The 19,384-nt window shown below is 41.7% G+C and overlaps 2 protein-coding genes across 2 annotated transcripts; one reads left to right on the top strand and one right to left on the bottom strand.

The window, feature by feature from the left end:
* Positions 1 to 12,116: 12,116 nt before the first annotated feature.
* On the bottom strand, positions 12,117 to 13,913 carry LOC134496398 (olfactory receptor 10A7-like). Its single transcript, XM_063302130.1, has 2 exons — positions 13,105 to 13,913; positions 12,117 to 12,156 (listed from the first exon to the last, which is right to left on the bottom strand). Exons 1-2 carry the CDS (start codon positions 13,911 to 13,913, stop codon positions 12,117 to 12,119), a joined length of 849 nt encoding a protein of 282 aa, XP_063158200.1.
* A 4,272-nt stretch (positions 13,914 to 18,185) lies between these two features.
* LOC134496397 (olfactory receptor 5V1-like) lies at positions 18,186 to 19,163 on the top strand. The gene is made up of 2 exons (XM_063302129.1): positions 18,186 to 18,742; positions 19,145 to 19,163. Exons 1-2 carry the CDS (start codon positions 18,186 to 18,188, stop codon positions 19,161 to 19,163), a joined length of 576 nt encoding a protein of 191 aa, XP_063158199.1.
* Positions 19,164 to 19,384: the final 221 nt, after the last annotated feature.

Here is a 19,384-nt window from a genome sequence, read left to right as displayed (position 1 = left end):
AGGACAGGGATTTCCTGTGTTTTTCAACTATGATAAACCAACTTTAGAGATTCTATTACATTTTTCATTGTTCCTCATCTCATAATAGTTGGAATCCATGCATATTATATTTAATAGCTGTAATACTAAAATGTAGTAGCCTTCAGGGGTACAATAACAGGTTAATTAAGCCAACCCATAGCTTAATACATTGCCTTTTGTATACACGCTCCATAAAGTAGATATTACAAGCACTTTCCCTGATATATTGCATTTTTGTGTGTACTTTCAATGTGTGTGTGTGTATGTGTGTATACATATAGTACATCCAAGTTACAAACTGCTTTACAGAATTCAAACCGCTACTGTCCAGACAAGCAGGAACCATGCTGAGATGAGGAATAGGTCTCTAATGTTTTATTACTGCTACAGTAAACAGAAAATCCTAACAAACTGAAGAAGCGTGAGAAAACCCATACAGATAAACCCCAAAAGTCAAGGCAGGTCTGTTCTGTGTCTCTTTGAATGACTGCTCAAATTCTCTCTACTACACATGCATTTTCCTCCCTGGATAGGGGCCCCCACCTGCTCACCATCAGTGCTCATGACATCACCCTCCAGATTCACATTCCATTTCATCCCCCTCCTCTCCAGAGTTCCCTCCTCCCTCCAAAGTCTCATGAGAGTCCATCTACCCCTCCAAGCTCCCATTGGAACTGGGCAACGATGGAAATTCTTCAAAGGAAAACCTTTCCAAGGATGAATCGCTGCTGCTCTCCAGTTCTGATAATGCTTCTGGCCCAGGTGGCTGCTTCTGGAAAATAGCTAGATGATTAGAAGATTCTTCTCCGCTCCCCCTTGGGAAATGCAAACCCAAAGTAGAGGGCTGCAGCTCCCCCTCCTCCTCTTGCTCTGGCCTCAGAGCCTCTCATGGGGGTGGAGGTTGCCAATTTACAAAGTCCTCTGCTTGGGATTCCTCTGCTTGCTCGGCCAAGTGAGGAATCTCTGGGAGAGTGTGAGGCTTGGGTTTGTGATGGAAAAGCTGATGGAATTGATGAACCAGCGCTGGTGCATGCACATCTCTGGCATTTTCCCATGTATGCTCTTCCTCAGGGTACCCTTTCCAGTGTATTAAATATTGGATGCCCCTTCCCCTCCTCCTAGAGTCCAGAATTTCCTCAACTTCATATTCCTCCTCCCCATCCACAATTACTGGAGGGGGGGCATTTGCAATCATAAGGCACTTGGGGGAGGGTCTTTGGCTAGCAATGATCTGTGAAGCACAAGATGGACTTTCATGGATGCTGGCAGCTGTAACTGATAAGCCACAGGATTTATCTGCTGCACCACAGTGAAAGGGCCCACAAACTTAGAGTCCAACTTCTTGGAAGGCCTGGTAGAAGTCAAAAACTTGGTGGAGAGCTACACTTTGTCTCCTATAGCAGTCACTGGCCCCTCTTGTCTGTGAGCATCTGCAGCTCTCTTGTAAGCATTTTTTTGCCCTGTTCAGCTTCTGCTTTAACAACTCCTGTGCAGCTTGTTGCTCTTTAAGAAAATCAGCCACCGCTGGAACAGTTCCCTGCTGGGAGGAGCTGGGCAACACCCGAGGGCTAACCCTGTAAAGTGCTTGGAAAGGAGACATCTTGGTAGAGGACTGCACAGAGTTGTTATAAGTAAATTCTGCCATGGGAAGTAGGGCTGGCCAATTGTCTTGCCGATAAGTGGTGTAACACCTGAGATACTGTTGCAACCATTGGTTAATTTTCTTAGCTTGTCCATTACTAGAAGGATGATGTGATGACAATAGATGGATCTGGACCCCTAATGACTGGAAAAGGGCCCTCCAGAACCTGGAAGTGAACTGAGGGCCTGTAATGATTGCCCTAGCCCCAAATACTCAGACTCACAAGAGGATGCTAAATGAAATCTGATTTATTAGAGTACTAAAAGCAAATACAGAGAAAGCTGAGAATGAGCAAAAGCGCGCCAAATACAAACTTAAACCCTTGCTTCAAACGTATCCCGCCTCCCTCGTAACAGCCCCGCCCGGCACAGGTGCTAGCAATCGTCAGAGTTGCTAGCCTGGAAAAGTAACCTTGAGCGCAGTAGATAACACAAACACATTCCAAAGCAAAGCCAAAATATAATCGTTCCCATCCTCCCTAGACAAATGAAACACGCATCCAATTAATGACATGCGAAACGTTACGATGCATCAAATACATTGAAACGGCGCACATGACATACCGCCCTCCTAAAATACCCCTAGGGACCTGGTTTCGAGGGATAAGCGGAGTGGAAACGGGCCACTAGAACCGGGGAAGCTACATCTGGTGCAGCGACCCACTCAGGATGAGGGAAATGCTTCCAACGAACTAAGTATTGCAAAGTATTGCGAAGGCGTCTAGAGTCCAAAATTTCTTTAACTTCAAAGTGTTGCTGACCATCAATCATGATGGGGGTGGGAGGTGGAGGTTGCCGATGCCAGCGATCAGAAGGAATAGTCGGTTTGAGTAAGCTGCAATGAAAAACAGGGTGTAAGCGTTTCAGGTTATGAGGCAAATCAAGTTTAAAAGTCACAGGGTTAATCTGAGCGATAATTGGGAAAGGACCCACAAACTTAGGCGCAAGTTTCTTTGAAGGTTGTGATGACTTGATAAACTTGGTAGAAAGGTACACTGAGTCCCCAACTTGAAATGCAGGTTGGGGGGCCCGCTTCCGATCAGCATACAATTTATAATCCGCTTGAGCATCAGCCAATGCATTTTGAATCATTGGCCAAGAGTCAGCCAGTTGTGTTGACCAATCATCTGTAGTGACTGCACCTGCAGGAGGTTGTGGGAGATCAGTGATAGGGACAAAGTCTTTACCCAGAGCTACCCGAAACGGGGTCTGCCCAGTGCTTTGATGCACTGCATTGTTGTAAGCCACTTCAGCAAATGGTAGAAGGTCTACCCAATTGTCCTGCTGATAATTCACAAATGCGCGCAGGTACTGCTCTAGAGTGGAGTTAACCGCCTCAGTGGCCCCGTCCGTTTGAGGATGCCAAGCCGTGGAGAGGGCTTGCTTGGTGCCTAACAGCTTGAGAAAGGCCCGCCAAAATTGCGAGGTAAATTGTGTACCTCTGTCCGAAATCAAGCGGGAGGGACATCCGTGTAGCCTGTACACGTGTACAAGGAATAGGCGGGCTAATTGACGCGCTGACGGAATGGACACGCAGGGGATAAAGTGGGCTTGTTTGGAGAAATAATCTTTGACCACCCAAATGACCGTTTTGCGTTGGCTCGGTGGTAGCTCTACAATAAAATCCATGGAGATTTCTTCCCAAGGGGAAGAGGGGGCTGCTACCGGCTGCAACAGCCCCTGCGGCTTGCCCACCTTGCGCTTGGACATTGCACAAACAGTGCAGGAAGCAATGTAGTCTTTGACATCTTTACGTAATGTGGGCCACCAGAATTGCCTCCGAACGAGGTGCAAGGTTTTTACAAACCCGAAGTGACCTGCGAGTTTGTCATCGTGTGAACGTGTTAACACGTCTTTTCGGAGGCTTTCAGGAACGTAGAGGCGGTCGGACTTCCAAGCGAAGCCTCTGTCAAAAGTAACATTGTCTTTATTCGCAAGCAACCAAGTATCCGTTTTCAATTCTTTTAAAAACTTTTGTTGCAATTGGGAGGGAATTGACAAAGAGCTTGGCTGAGCAGCGCTTGTGGTGGGCGGTTGTTGCGCGCGCGTTTGGCTTCGCGTCACAGCTTGCATGCCCAATTGGGGCGCCGACCATAGGGTGCTTACCACATCTGGCGCCGCCCCAGAGTCTTGAGGTTGCCTTGACAAGGCATCAGCCAAGAAGTTCTTTTTCCCTGGAATAAATTTGAACTGAAAATTGAATCGATTGAAAAATTGAGCCCAACGAACCTGTTTAGGGCTCAGTTTTCGAGGGGTACTAAGTGCCTCCAAGTTTTTATGATCAGTCCATACCTCAAAGGGGTGATTAGCCCCTTCCAACAGATGCCGCCAAGCTTCTAATGCAGCTTTCACTGCAAATGCCTCCTTTTCCCAAACATGCCAACGCCTCTCAGTTTCGGAGAACTTGCGGGATAGATAAGCACAGGGCTTGAGGCATCCTGCCTCGTCTTTTTGCATCAACAATGCGCCAATAGAATAATCGGAGGCATCAGCCTGTACAACAAAAGGCTTTGAGGGATCAGGGTGTTGTAAAATGGGCTCTTTGACGAAAGCTGCTTTCAGCCGCTCAAACGCCGTTTGACAAGCAGGCGTCCACCTCAACAACGCTCCGGGATTCTTGACTCGCCTAGTATCTCCCACCCCTTTTGTTCGAAGCAGGTCCGTTAGGGGCAAGGCAATCTCAGCGAACCCCCTTATGAATAATCTGTAGTAGTTGCTGAACCCCAAGAAACTTTGAAGTTGCCTGCGGGTACGGGGACTCTCCCAGTCCATGATAGCCTGCACCTTGGCAGGGTCCATTTCTATACCTTTATCAGAAATCCTATACCCCAAGTAGTCAATTTGGGTCTGATGAAAGGCACATTTGGATAGCTTTGCATACAATTCAGCAGATCTGAGTTTACACAAGACTTTCTTTACCAGAGCTACATGCTCTTTCATGGTTTCCGTATAAATCAATACATCATCCAAATAGACCAGTACACCTTTAAACAGATGTTCATGCAAAACTTCATTGATTAATTGCATAAATACCCCAGGGGCCCCAGCCAACCCAAACGGCAACACCTTATACTGGAAGGCTCCCAACGGGCAATTGAATGCAGTTTTCCACTCATCACCCTCCTTGATTCGTACACGATAGTAGGCTTCTCTTAAATCCAGTTTAGAGAAGATCTTGCCTTTGGCCAGATGTGACAACATGTCCTTTATCAATGGCAAGGGATATTTGTTGGAAATTGAGACGGCATTTAATCCGCGGAAATCCGTACAAAGTCTCAATGTCCCATCCTTTTTTGGGCGGAAAAGAACCGGCGCCCCCACGGGTGAATTCGCCGGCTCAATGAATCCGCGCGCCAAATTTTTGTCCACAAATTCCCTCAACAGAGTCAGTTCCTTTTGCGTCATGGAATAAATTTTTGGTTTAGGCAATTGAGTGTTGGGCAGCAGTTCTATGGCACAGTCCGTCTTTCGATGGGGGGGCAACTGGTCAGCTTCCTTTTCACCGAATACATCAGCAAACATCCTGTACTCGGCCGGCAAGCCCTCCAGAGGAGAGGCCGGGTAAGGCGGAGTCGCAGCTGCCGCAACCCCCACCATCTCCTCTGGGGCACCCTTCCCCTCTGCCGCTTGATAAAACCCATCCCTAAATGTGATGGTCCGGTAGACCCAGTTTATTTGGGGGTTTTGTTGCACCAACCATGGTACCCCCAACACCACCAATGGGCCCCCTACGGGAGCCACGACAAAAGACAACCCTTCCTGGTGACTGCCCAGTTGCAAGGCTACCCGCCCTGTAAAATGGGTGACCGGTTTGCCCCCTGCCATGGACCCATCCAATTGAGTAAATGCGATGGGTCTTTGTAGGGGAAAAGTGGGGAGCTCCAAAGCCGCCACCACGTCGGGGTGCATCAGACACCGGGAACACCCCGAATCAATCATGGCCCATACTTCCACCGTCTTGACTTGGGAACCCAATTTCAATTTCACCATGAGTATGCGGTAAGTGCCACTCACCGCTGGAGGCTCGCGCCCGTCCTCTACCACCTGCCCAGCGGCGCCCTTTAGAGCAGGTGGCTGGCGTTTCCCACCGGTTGCGGGATTTCGGTCTCCCCTTCAATTTCGTAGAACATTACATCGTCTCCCTCGGTCTCAGCCACCGCAGCTTTCTGTTTCCTCGGCAACGCAGGGGACTTCGCCGGCGGTTTTCCGGGCCGTTCCTCCACCTTTGCCTTCGGGCATGCTGCCACTCGATGCCCCTCCTTACCACATCTCAGGCACAATCCTTTGGCATACCGCTTCTCCCGCTCCTCGTCCCAGGGTCGCTGTCCCGGTTTCCCCCCGGTGGTTGATGTGCGGCTGGGCTTCATCTCCCGCCCCGACTTGGCGGTCTTCCGCTGGGCAAAGACCTCTTGGGCATGTTCAGCCCTTCCTGCTAGCAGGATCCACTCATACAGCGTGTATGGGTCGTCCCTCCCCAGGGACCAGCGCAGCACCTCGGTATTCAAGCCATCTTTGAAGAGCTCGATAATGGTTGCTTGGGACCAGTCATCCACCTTCCCAGCTAGCGCTTTAAACTCCAAAGCATAATCGGCCACTGATCGGGACCCCTGCTTGAGTTCCTTCAGGGCTCGCTTTGCCCTCTCCTTTGCTAAGGGGTCCTCGAAGTGTTGCTTCAACGCCCAGAGGAACTCCTCGAGATTTTCCAGTTCAGGCGCTTCCGACTGGCACATCTGGACATACCAGTCTGCCGCCCTCCCCTTCAGTTTGGTGGCAATGGTGATGATTCTTGCCTTCTCCGATTGGAAAACCGCCCCCCATTCCTCCATATAAGCTTTCGCATTCGTCAGGAAGAACGAGAGTTTGGTCGGGTCCCCATCAAACTTGACAGGGAAGTCTCGCATACCGCCTCCCGCCGGGCTGCGCCCCACCACCGGTGCTGCTGCGGCTGGTGCTTCCCTGACTCGGAGCGGCACGGGGCCCCGGGGCGATCGCCCGGGCACTGCTGCGATTTCCATCTGGACCGACTGGTCCCCTTCGCGCCTCCGCACCACCCGTCGCCGTTCCGGGGTCAGCCCCTGGGAGGAAGGGGTTGAATGCCTCTGGCTGGATTCTTCCCGGAGCTCTCGCATCGAGGTTACATCCAAGCTCAGCTGTTTCAGAATAGCCTCCAACGAATCCATTTTCGACTCCAGCACTCTGATTCGATCCGGAGTGGGTGAGCCCTCCGTTGGCTGCACCTGCACCACGTTGGGGGATAAGGGGTATCTCTGCCTCCAGGATGGGCCCCCCGCCGCTGTGGCATCTCCTCGGGTCTCATCCCAGGTGAGCAGCTCACCCGGAGAATTCACGGTGGTCTCCGGGGCCGTTTTCAGCCCCCCGGCTTCGCTCTCCGACCCGGAGCTCGCCTCCTCTCTGATGGCGGACAGCTCCCCTCCTTGGGACGGTCGGCCGGACGGCCTCACGGTCGAGTCCGGTTCCCCTTCCTCCATCATCACGATTTCGGGTTCGTTCATCGCGGGCTCTCTCCCTCACAAGTTAGACGCTTGTCTTCCTTGGACAGGGGCCAGCGGAGTTAGGAACTGAGTTTCTCAGCTTTATGTAATGATTGCCCTAGCCCCAAATACTCAGACTCACAAGAGGATGCTAAATGAAATCTGATTTATTAGAGTACTAAAAGCAAATACAGAGAAAGCTGAGAATGAGCAAAAGCGCGCCAAATACAAACTTAAACCCTTGCTTCAAACGTATCCCGCCTCCCTCGTAACAGCCCCGCCCGGCACAGGTGCTAGCAATCGTCAGAGTTGCTAGCCTGGGAAAGTAACCTTGAGCGCAGTAGATAACACAAACACATTCCAAAGCAAAGCCAAAATATAATCGTTCCCATCCTCCCTAGACAAATGAAACACGCATCCAATTAATGACATGCGAAACGTTACGATGCATCAAATACATTGAAACGGCGCACATGACAGGGCCTCTGTAACTCACCAAGTGATTTATCATGCCTCTATATCTAAAAACATGGTCTATGAACAACTGTGCTGTGGCTTGTGCAGATGGGAGGCCCTTGCAAGGAATAAAATGCACCATTTTAGTGAAAAGGTCCACCACCACTATATGGAAGTCAGCCCCTGGACTGGGGGTAAATCAGTGATGAAATCCATGGAAACTGTATCCCAAGGCCCACTGGGGGTGGGTAGGGTTGCAAGAGTTGTTGAATGGCTTGCTGAATTTCCTGGTTTTCTGAAGACATCCCCCTCCCATTTTTTTTTTCTTTCCTCCCTGTTTCAATGTGAGTAGGAGTTTGTTAGGATTGATCTCCAGACAAGCGGGAACCATGCCGAGACAAGTAATAGGTCTCTAGTGTTTTATTACTGCTACTGTAGACAGAAAATCCTAACAAACTGAAGAAGCATGAGAAAACCCATACAGATAAACCCCAAAAGTCAAGGCAGGTCTGTTCTGTGACTCTTTGAATAACAGCTCAAATTCTCACTACGATGCATGCATTTCCCCCCCTGGATAGCGCCCCCCTCCTGCTCACCATCAGTGCTCATGACAGCTACAGTTTTTTAGAGTATAATTGTATTTAGAATCTAACTATCCTGAAAAATGGTAATTTTTCATTAAAATGTAAATTAACCAAGTTTCTCTCCCATCCCTTCTTTTTATGTACTGTATAGAGGGAAGAATGGTGGTGGAAGGGGATGTATTATCATAAATTCATGTTTTAAGGATATGGATGCCAGATGCTCTATTTAAAGAGAATATTGCCTTAGTGCCCCTAGTCTAATCATATCAGGCTTTAGGCTTGATGTGGGTAGCTTTCCAACAAAATTGGAATAAATCCCCCCAAAATAAAACACCCTCATTAAAAAAAAGGATCCCCCCAAAGCAGATCAACCCAAATCTGTAGTCTTCTGGAGTTTAATAGGTAATGGCTTAGCAACTAATAGCTGTGAATAGTCCAAATATGGCATTTTGCTGGAGGCGTACTGAACTTAAAGATTACAGAAGTGTTCTGTGTATTTGAATGGTATATGGAGTCTACCATCCTGCATGCTCTCAGGTTAGAGTAATACAGATCTTACATTATGTCATGTCCCCATGTACAAGAAGTGGTCTGATGTTCATTTCTCTCATTAGGCTTTTGGTGGGATTTTGATATCTAAGATAGCATAGCACCTGGGAAAACAGATGTTGTGAGATTCTGTTCAAATATTTTATTCAGTGAAGTAGTTCAAGTTGCAGATTCTGATCTCTCAATAGGTAACACAATTCTGCTGCTATGTTGTTTACTTTCTTTCCCTGGGCTTGATTATTGATCTATAAATGTGTCTCTACATGAGACCCACAAAGGTGTAGTGGTTAAGGTGCTAGACTAGAAGTAGGGTTACTCAGGTTCTTGTCCTTTGTTAGGCACAAAAGCCAAGTTGGTGGCCTTGGGACAATCACTCCCTCTAAGCCCTTATCAGTTTCAGACTCTTCAACAAGCTGGCTAAAAAACAGAATACTCATTGCATTATTCATTGATGGCTTTGCTGCTTGAACTAAATGAACACAGTGCAAAAACAAGTAGACCTTGAAATCAAGTGGGACAAATACAAAGGAGAAGAGAAAGAAAGAAAGAAAGAAAGAAAGAAAGAAAGAAAGAAAGAAAGAAAGAAAGAAAGAGAAAAAGAAGAAGAAGAAGAAGAAGAAGAAGAAGAAGAAGAAGAAGAAGAAGAAGAAGAAGAAGAAGAAGAAGAAGAAGAAGAAGAGAAAAAAACAGCAGTGTTTCACATAAAGTTTTTTTTTTAGTACAATAGGAGAATTTAATCTGAATGATGACTTCATCACCCATTCTAAACTGCATATTCCTCAACAGACATAATGAAGAAGTCTCAAACTGCATCCACAGGTCTTTAATTCCATATTCATAATTTGTAAACAAAGCATCCTAACTTACTCTCCAGAGGGCTTATTAAAAATACAGAGGACTCAAATGCTGTCACTTTCCCAAAGGTGATTATTTCCACCCTCAAAATATTTGGTCCATGCCTGGAGACAGATATCCACTTAGGTTTTTCTCAGAAGCAGTTTAAATTAACTGAAAAAGTGGGCTTAATTGGAACAGCAGATGAGACCTCATGGGATTCAGTATGTAAAAGTGTTAACATTTCAGAATCATATTATTTATGGTATAAAGTAGCACAGTTTAGCTAATGCCTATATAACAAACAATATTCATTTGTAATAAGGATAAGTTTTGACAGTTAAAGTAGTACAGAGTCTGAAATGACTATTCAGAATTCAGTAAAATTCTGTACCTTTGCACAATACAATACAATGCAAAACTTGTTGTATCTGCTATTACTAAAATGGCTTTATTCCTGATCTTCATTCAATTCTGGTAGTTAAAAAGCTAATTATTGCTTTCATTTGTGAGAAACATACTCAGGACTAAATAAGCATCCAGAGACCAAATTCTGTGCTTGCAAGTTTGACTCTTCATTATGAAATTTTATATACCAAAAAAAAAAAAAAAAACAACAGCAACCCAACAACAACCTTAGATTTAATTAAATATGATTATGGGTCACCAGATGTGAGCTGCAAAAATCTGAATGACTACCACTAGATGGGAACAAAGAGATACAGAAAACATACCTCCAGATTTTTTGCAACCCACATCTGGTAGTCCTAATATTAGTATATTATAAGGGAAATGATAAACAGATTATCTGCATCATTATCATACATATTTCCTCAGGATAAATCCCTACACAATTAATATGGTTTTTTGATATAGAAAATATGGTCATTGCCATGACACATGAATCTATGCACTGCTTTCTCACTAACTTCTTCCATTAATTTCACTGGAACTAACTGGAATCCTATCTGTCATAACCTGAAATACACAGACGTATGTCTACTGTGAAAATATGGAAGGGACAATTCTTCTCAAATAGAATTTCTATAGTTCTTTCAATATAGTATTATTGTGCTTTGGAAGCAGATGAACAAACCTGTTCATTTTCTACTACCTAGCTTATTAGTTTACAATATATATTCACTCAGATTAAGTAATTATTTCAAATGAATCATCAAGCTGAATCATAGTTGTTCCTGATTATTTTTGTTTCCTGTTTTTCTTTATTTTCATATTTGTTGCCTCCATACTTGTTTCCTTGACAAGCCCAGTTATATATAGCCTTGTCTTCAAGTAGTGGCATCAACAGCAAATCATGAGGCCAAAATGACATCAGGTGCACAATGACATCATTATGCATATCCCATTATGTGCTTGTGGCATTTGTGTGATAATGTTACCATAAAAATGCTATTTGCCCCTCTGTGCCCTCCTGTGGATGTCCATAACTTTAGTAACATTAACTCTAAGTTGTGACCTTCATTTACCCTGAATTTAGCTATTATGTCCATTTTTTTTTCATTTTTTTTTCTCTTCCTAAGTTAAAATAGAGGCAGCTTCATTAGCTTATTTATGTGGCTGTCAGAGAGTTTTGTGGGGAAGGACTCATCTCAATCACTGTTGATGGAACTGTTATCTGCTTGTTTGACAGAGAAATATTTATTTGCTGGAATTTCTTTTCTTTTCTTTTCTTTCCTGCAAACACTCATTAGCTGTGAAGAATGCTGCTTCTTTTCCACATTCATTACACATTTTAAATAGATTGTCTGATACAAATGTCTGGATTGATTATGACTCTGCTTCGATTTAGGATTAACTTTCACCATCACTGAAATAGCCCCCATTCACCTTTCCTAATATAGTTATTTGAGCCATTAGGTGCCACAATACCTGAAGAGAAAACACAATGCCCAAATAACTAGAGAATATTAAAAAAAAATATATAGTGTGAGGGGGAAAAAAATATTTATTGTATCAAAAGCCCTACTGTGTTTTGAGGGAATACTTCTTCATTAGAAGACTGAAAGATACAAAATAATGCATTTGCAATATATGAAACAAGCTATAAATATACCTGAAACATATCCCAAACCTATGTTAATATATGAAGGAGCATTACATGTACATGAACCCAAAAGAAACAATATAAGAAGAAACACAAAGCACATTCAAAAATCAGTAAGATGAATGTCTCATAAATGATTCCCAATATTCTGAGTCATAGGTGAACAGAGTTATAGTTCCACACAGTCTGTGCTGTTAGCTGGAGTAAGGACTCCTTTGTAATTCACTACTAATCTTTGTAGAAACAATTTGAGGTGTTTCCATCTCAGAAAATAAATCTCAGGAATATCTGTAAATCTAGTAGGAAAATTTTCATTTTAGAAAGCATCAGCAGGATCATTGTATATTCAAACAGTCACAACATTATTTTGTCAGAATCTAGGCTTGGAAGTCACACAAGTTTCCCCAAATCAGCATGATAGATTCATCCTTGTAAGAGCTGACTTAATAAAAGTAGCATCACTTTAAAACTCTATTATTTTAGTATAATTAACATAAAACATGATATGTAGATTGAAATCTGTGAGTATGGGTATTTTATCAGTTCCCTTCACAGAAAGAACATTTCTCAATTCATCCGCAGTCTGGGAATTCTTATCCAAAAAATTAGCATAAACTGTCTGAAAACTTATGTTGGTAACATTGTAAACACTATTGTCATCTATCTTATTCTGACTCAAAGAGGCATCTTCTAGCTTCTCATTAATTAGAGTTAGTGGCTCAAAAACAGAAAATAATGAATTAAACTGTCTGGAGGTATTGTTTAGCGATAAGATCTTCATTAGCTGTTCATTCTTTCTTTCCATTTTTAATAGTAATTGCTCATCAGGCAAAACACATGCAATTGATAACTCTCCACCAAGCTCAGACTTCAAAATCAGGAATTCATTCTCTTGCAATGGTCTTTCCCATTGATTTAGGCAGGACATGAGGGTGGAAAGACAGAAATTTCCTCAAATAATCCACATGGCATGAGAACATATTTATTTTGAGGTGGAACTGTGTTATAGTGTCTTATACTTACTGTATTTTTTGATGGCAGAAGATCATCTACCTTAAGCTGTTTTGTCACCTGCTTATTTCTCCAGTTTCTTCTTTCATCCTATCCTGGTTAACCAGGTCAGATATGTGAACTCTAGTGAACTGCTTGGGAATATATACTATATGTTCCCTATTACTAAAAAGATTAATATTCCTTAGTAAAATTTAGAGGAAGCAGGACTAAGTAAGTGGAGAGCACTTTGTGTAAGATTTGGAGTGTCCCAATCCCCATCTCTAACTAACAGCCAAATCTTCAATAACTTCACCATCTGAAATGGAAATTAGCATAAGCAGTCTGAAAACTTATGTTGTAAACATTGGCCGCTCAACGTAATGTCCATAGTTACTTTGAGAAAAACCTTCGTCTCCCACAAATGTATTTGCCCAGTTCACAAAATAGCCTGTTCTTTCCCCTCATCAACTTTCTCAGGGCATCCTTCACTTCCTTGTTTCTCAGGCTGTAGATCATAGGGTTCAACATTGGGGTGATAATGGAATAAAACAAGGCAACTATCTTATCTATATCTTCCATGTGGCTGGATTTTGGATGTAAGTACATTGCACTGGCAGAGCCATAAAACAAGGTGACCACAATGAGATGGGATGAACAAGTGGAAAAGGCTTTATGCCGACCCTCTACTGATGGCATGTTCACTATAGTGAAAAGAATACAAATATAGGAAACCAACACCAACAGAAAAGGGGACAATGTGATTAGCACACTTAGGGCAAGGATGGATATCTCATTCCTTGTGGTATCAGTGCAAGCCAACCTCAGCAGTGGTGGCACATCACAGAAGAAGTGATTAATCTTGTTGGGGCCACAATAGGGCAAGGAGAAGATCCAAACTACATTGCCAAGGGGCATTACAATTCCACAGATCCAAGAGGCAATGGCCATCTGAGCACAAATGTTTTGGTTCATAACCAGGGGATAATGTAGTGGGGAGCATATAGCCATACAGCGGTCATATGCCATGACAGCCAACAGGTAGCACTCAACTGTCCCAAGTGAAAGAAGAAAATACATCTGTGCAGCACAACCAGCAAAGGAGATACCTTTCGATTCAGATATAATATTTGCTAGTATCTTGGGGAGGGTCACTGAGGTGTACAGAATCTCCAGAAAAGACAAGATTCTCAAAAAGAAATACATGGGTGTATGAAGAGCTAAATCAACCAAAGTGAGGGTTATAATCAGTCCATTCCCCAATATTGTAAGAGTATACATAGTAAAGAACCCAGCAAAGAATAATACTTGCACTCCAGAATTATTGGTGTATTCAAGGAAAATGAAGCCAGGTCTCAGGGTCTGATTTATCAGACTGTAGTCCCTGATAAAAACCATCTAAGGGAGAGAATGAAAATATGAGAAATGAAAATTCTCATTGCAAAGAAGATTGGGAGTCACTTCTTTAAATATCCTTTTTTTCTTTTCCTTTTCCCCTTCCTTCCTTCCTTCCTTCCTTCCTTCCTTCCCTTCTCTATTTTCTTTCTTTTTCTACTTCGTATTTCTTTTTCTTTTTGGTATTAGTTTGTATTATCTTTTAGTATTGTTAAAATCCTTAATAAAAAGTATCTTAAAAATGAACATGATCATGCATCCTAGTTTAGTCAAAACTGTAAGCAATGCTTAACCTTATACACTAATCCCTTTCTCTGCTGCCACCCTGTTTCCAAATATTCAATGCATGATTGAAGGTGGACCAGAAATGCCTGCAATAAAAATGTAAAACAAATATCTATAGTTGTCTTCAAAACAGTGTTTGTTTGTTTGTTTGTTTTAAACTCAACCCTTGGACTATGGAAACATATCTATAGGTTCAGGATTCTTCATTCTATCTCCTCTATGGTGCTTTCCTTCTTTTACATTTTTAAAAAGAACTATCAGCCCAAGTCAATAAAAGAAAAGAAAGAAAAAGTTTACCTCTGAGACAAGGTTTAACTTTTGTGCTGTTTCAGTAGCTTTAAATATCTTTTCATATAGAGCTATAAATTTCATTTTGTTGATACAGAGTGGTTATGACCGTTATATATCCCTTCTGATGTCAGAAAGAGCAAGCTTCTGAATACAAACACAAACAGAGGATATCATTACACCCATGGACTATTTCTAATTTATGTTCTTATTAAAATCTCTGGAGCTCTGCAGACTCCAAATTGTTATGTATAAGAATTAGTTAAATTGAACATACACCCATTGGATACTGAGAACATGCCATTGGGACTTAAGACTACTAAACAGACTACTAAAATGTAATGTGCATTATAGTAGTCTAATGAAGTGGTGATTAGGATATGAACAACCATTGCAAGGTCCTGCTACAGTAGCGCCAAAATCGGCACACCAACTGAAGGCCCCTGCCCATCCAGCAGTAGCAATGAGTCTACCAGGACTTTGAAGTTGTGGACCTGCTTCTTTAGGAGCAGCAACATTCCATTAAAATACAACATGAGAGACATCAAGGAACCTCAGCTGGCCACATTAGGCTGTTGAGAAATGTCCCTTTTCTTCCAGGACTTGACATTGTTTTCCATGGTCATTTTGATTTATGAGAATGGGAGACCCCTGTTCCTTCAAACCAAGTTCTCCCCTGCTTTCTTCAGATTTTCAAATCATTCCCCAGAACAGATATCTGAAACAGCCCAAACAGTGGTTGATTAATAGTGGCAGTGCAAAATTCTGATACTTTATCTTGGCTGCTTCAGGGTGCAAACAGTCATCCTCACTGTGCCTAAGAGCTGTTAATATTAAATGTAAACATTAATGCATATTATTTATATTTACTAGAGGCATGCAGTATTCAGAACTGAAGCAAGCAAGTTTGGGCAGCCTCTATGAAGAACCTGCCTGCTCCTTATAGGACCCACACGTTTTCCAGTACTGCTCATACAGTAGCTACACAGGCTCAGAAAAATGAATGGTCACGCCCTGTCATTACCTTCTTAATGTCTCCTTAACTCATATGTATATTTTCTTTAACTTTCTCTTAGTGGAAGGGAAAACAAAGTTAAGGGAATCCATCAATCACTTGTCCCACAGTGAAACTGTAAGGAAAGGACAACTTCCTGGCCTTTCACTGGGCAGAATCGAGCTTGACTATTGTAGCAGACAATTTTATGCAGGCACACATTTCTGTGCCAAGTCAAGGATTGGTGGATAGCACATTTATGTGGCATCCCAATTTTAAATTAATTGATCTACCACGTGTGTGTGTGTGTGTTTGTGTGTGTGTTCACACTCACACATACATGCACAAGAATACAGGTATGCTCATTCAGCAAGAATGTAGAAATCTGAGCTATTCATATCTACTCTAGTGTAAGTCTTATGTGGAAGTAAGAGATGTTATAGTACATAGGCTACTAATAAGTGATAGAGGGATCTGATTAGCTCAGTTTACCCTATTTAAATTAGAGTAAACCTGACAAAGATATCCTAGGGATACCCAACAGTTTTATCTTTCTATTTCCAAAAAGGAAGTGGGTTGATAGAAACATTAATGCAAAGCCACAAGTACAAGGATGCTTCCTCTGTATTAAGTCTCCTTGACTTCATTGGTTCTTATTCACAGAAATATACAGTATGTTTAGGAGCTCTACTCCTATTTGATCAGTAGGTTGTGTTAACCTGCACTGAAGAACTACTCTTTCCATGGAAAACCTTAACTGATAGACAACCCTGATATTTTAGAGTTTCCATTCATATGCATGGAGGAGAAGACATGATCTGCCCATGGAAGGTATCATAAGAAGAACACAGCTAACCTGCTTCTCACTGTGTCCCTTGAAACAATAGTAATGACTTCCAATCTTCTCCCTCCTCTATTTCAACCACTTTCCACACGGTTGTCTCCAGGTACCAAACACTCAGTAACTTTAAGATAACTGTAAGATTAACAGATAGTTATATGAGGGAGATGATGATAGATAGATAAATAGATAGAGCCATCCATAATATTCAGATAAGTGGGAAAGGATCTGTAAACTGTGTTAAATCCAAGTATTGCTGAAAAATTCCATGCTTCTCCTATGGGAATGGGACTTAAAAGTCCCAACAGAAATTAATTTGAAGAAGTTAAAGTCATTCATCATTCTGCATATTATTGCTTTCAGTATAACCCTTTTTTCCTCTTTCTGTTTTACTATAGGTAGAAATACCTGGAACTATTTATAGAAATTGAACTATTGTCATTTAGCTTCAATAATTCTCTAGGCTGCATGGGTGTCTGAACACTGCATACAAGCTTTATGATAAGCTCAGCTTTCCACTGGTAAGTATTCCTCTTCAGGCTATATTCTGCCTGTATTTATGACTCTTTTTATATGAATTGCTATCTATATTTACTATTTACAACAATAACATTCTATATATGTATCAAATTATAAGGAATGCATTATCAAACTAGCGTTTCTATCAGGGTTCTTTTTGGTGTGTGTGTGTGTATGTAGTATATAATATAATACTGTATAAGAGATATATCTAAGCTAAGCTACCACTAACTATAATGAATAAAATATTACAGGACCCCATGAAAACAGTTATGCTGCTTATAATGATACAGATATGTAGCACAATGTTGTTATTAGCCAGATGTGAAAAAAGCGAATTCCATTATGCTTAAAGGTCTTAGGTACAAAAGCTACTTAGAAATAAGCATACTCATGCCTATAAATATAATCTTTTTTTTTTTTTCTGGTCCTCATTTAGTTATTTAGTTGTTTAAAAATTATTCCAAGCTTCTCTTAATATCTTTATATTGTTGATATAATGCATGCAAGTAAATGCATTCTTTGTATCTCTTTCATCAAAATATAAGAGATGCTAATTCTTAAATCTATGAAGCAATGAATGGGAATAGGAGAATTGTTCTATGAATGTTTAATTCTTTCTACATATTCTAACAAAGCAACAAATCTGGAGCAATATATTTGGCTGAATGGATTATTAATCTTACTGTTAGGTGAAAAGTTATAGACATACTGAAGTGGAGGGTTTAAAAAAAAAAACAGTTCCTAGTTGGGGATCAAATAATTCCTCACTCACCCCCTTTAATTTAATGCTTGAGTTGTTTCAAATACAGGTTCATTTCATCCCTTAAAATTAAACTAATTTTAAGTCAATATTTGAGCTTATATGTGTGCTTGTTTTTGTTTCCATTTTTCCCTTATGTAAGCTTCTTTGTATGCTTTTTTTGCAAATTATATATACATTTTCTCCCTGATGTAATGAGTTTTCTGCATGGATTTTGAACACAGAAGTGCATTTCAAAGTCAGAAGAATGCAAAATAAAATTACATTTGGTTCAGGTTGGAGAAGTACAAATCATATGTTTGTATTAAAATGTGAACATCTTAGGCAGAACTTCAGTATTTGTCTGAAATTAACATTGCTGATTCTATTTTTGTCATAAATGTGAGAAATGACCAAGTCCTAAATTAATTTGTATCTTCCTTATTGCCTTCCTTCTTCCTTCCAGACAGAAAAAACACCCAAGAAACTATGAATGAGAATAGCACCACCCCTACTGAATTTGTGCTCCTTGGAATTTCTCAAAGAACTGATTTACAAGTTTTGTTCTTTGCTGTTTTCCTGATAATCTACATTTTTATCCTGATGGGAAACATGCTAGTTTTTGTGGCCACAATATCTAGCCAAGTTCTACACACTCCCATGTATTTTTTCCTTAGGCATTTATCTTTCTTGGATGTCTGTTATGTGTCTGTCACTCTGCCTCAAATGCTTGTACACTTTATATCAAAGAAGAAGACTATCTCAGTCTTGGGGTGTGCCATGCAGATGTTCTTTTACATCTTCCTGGGAACTGCTGTGTGTTACCTTCTGACTGTAATGGCATATGATCGTTACTTGGCAATTTGCCATCCCTTGCATTATATGAGACTCATGACTAGGAGAACCTGTTTCCTCTTTGTCTCTGGGTGCTGGGTCACTGGATTGTTTTTATCAATATTGCAGACATGGCTGATATTTTCTCTGCCCTTATGTGGTTCTAATACTATCAATCACTTCTTCTGTGATATCTCCCCACTGATTAACCTGTACTACCAAAGCAATTTTACAAATAATGTGGGAAATATTCTAGCTGTATTCCTGATTCTTGCCACCCCATTCATTTTCATCCTGGTTTCCTATATTTTGATTATTGCTGCCATCTCAAAGGTTTCTCTACCAGCTGGGAGGCAGAAGGCCCTGGGCACATGTTCTTCACACATGCTTTCTGTTATCTTCTTTTATGGCACAGCTATGTTTACTTATTTAAGTCCCAAGTTTGGTTATTCTGATTCTTTAGGCAAGCTCCTCTCTCTCATCTATACAATGGCCCCTGCAATGCTTAATCCTGTTATCTACAGCCTAAGGAACAAACCAGTGAAAGATGCCATAAAAGAAATATTAGCAAAACCCTGTATGCATATGAAACACCATTTTTGTTGTCTTTGTAGACAATCCCTTATAAAGTAGCCTTACTCACCCCTGGGATCAATTCTTAAACTATAATTGTCATTGTTACAATTAGGGTAGATGAAGTTGTTGTTGCTGCTGATGATGATGATGACATATCTGCAGCCATACAATGTGTATCATGTGGTATTACGTTCTTTTATTTTTCCTTAACGTTTAGTTTAATAAAGCAATAAAGATTCTTGTACCAATTGAAATATCAAATCAAAAACATCATCTGG

The sequence above is a fragment of the Candoia aspera genome, chromosome 4 (assembly GCF_035149785.1).
Source record: "Candoia aspera isolate rCanAsp1 chromosome 4, rCanAsp1.hap2, whole genome shotgun sequence".
NCBI lineage: Eukaryota > Metazoa > Chordata > Lepidosauria > Squamata > Boidae > Candoia > Candoia aspera.
The sequence above is the reverse complement of the archived record's forward strand: the minus strand, read 5'-3'. Positions and strand labels throughout refer to the sequence as shown.

Bases quoted from the DNA above. Each gene is read 5' to 3' on its own strand.
- LOC134496397 (XM_063302129.1), top strand. From the start codon at position 18,186: ATGAATGAGAATAGCACCACCCCTACTGAATTTGTGCTCCTTGGAATT.
- LOC134496398 (XM_063302130.1), bottom strand. From the start codon at position 13,913: ATGTATACTCTTACAATATTGGGGAATGGACTGATTATAACCCTCACT. The intron at 12,157-13,104 runs GTTGATGAGGGG...CTCACAGATTTC, and splicing joins GTGAAGGATGCCCTGAGAAA to AATCTACATATCATGTTTTA.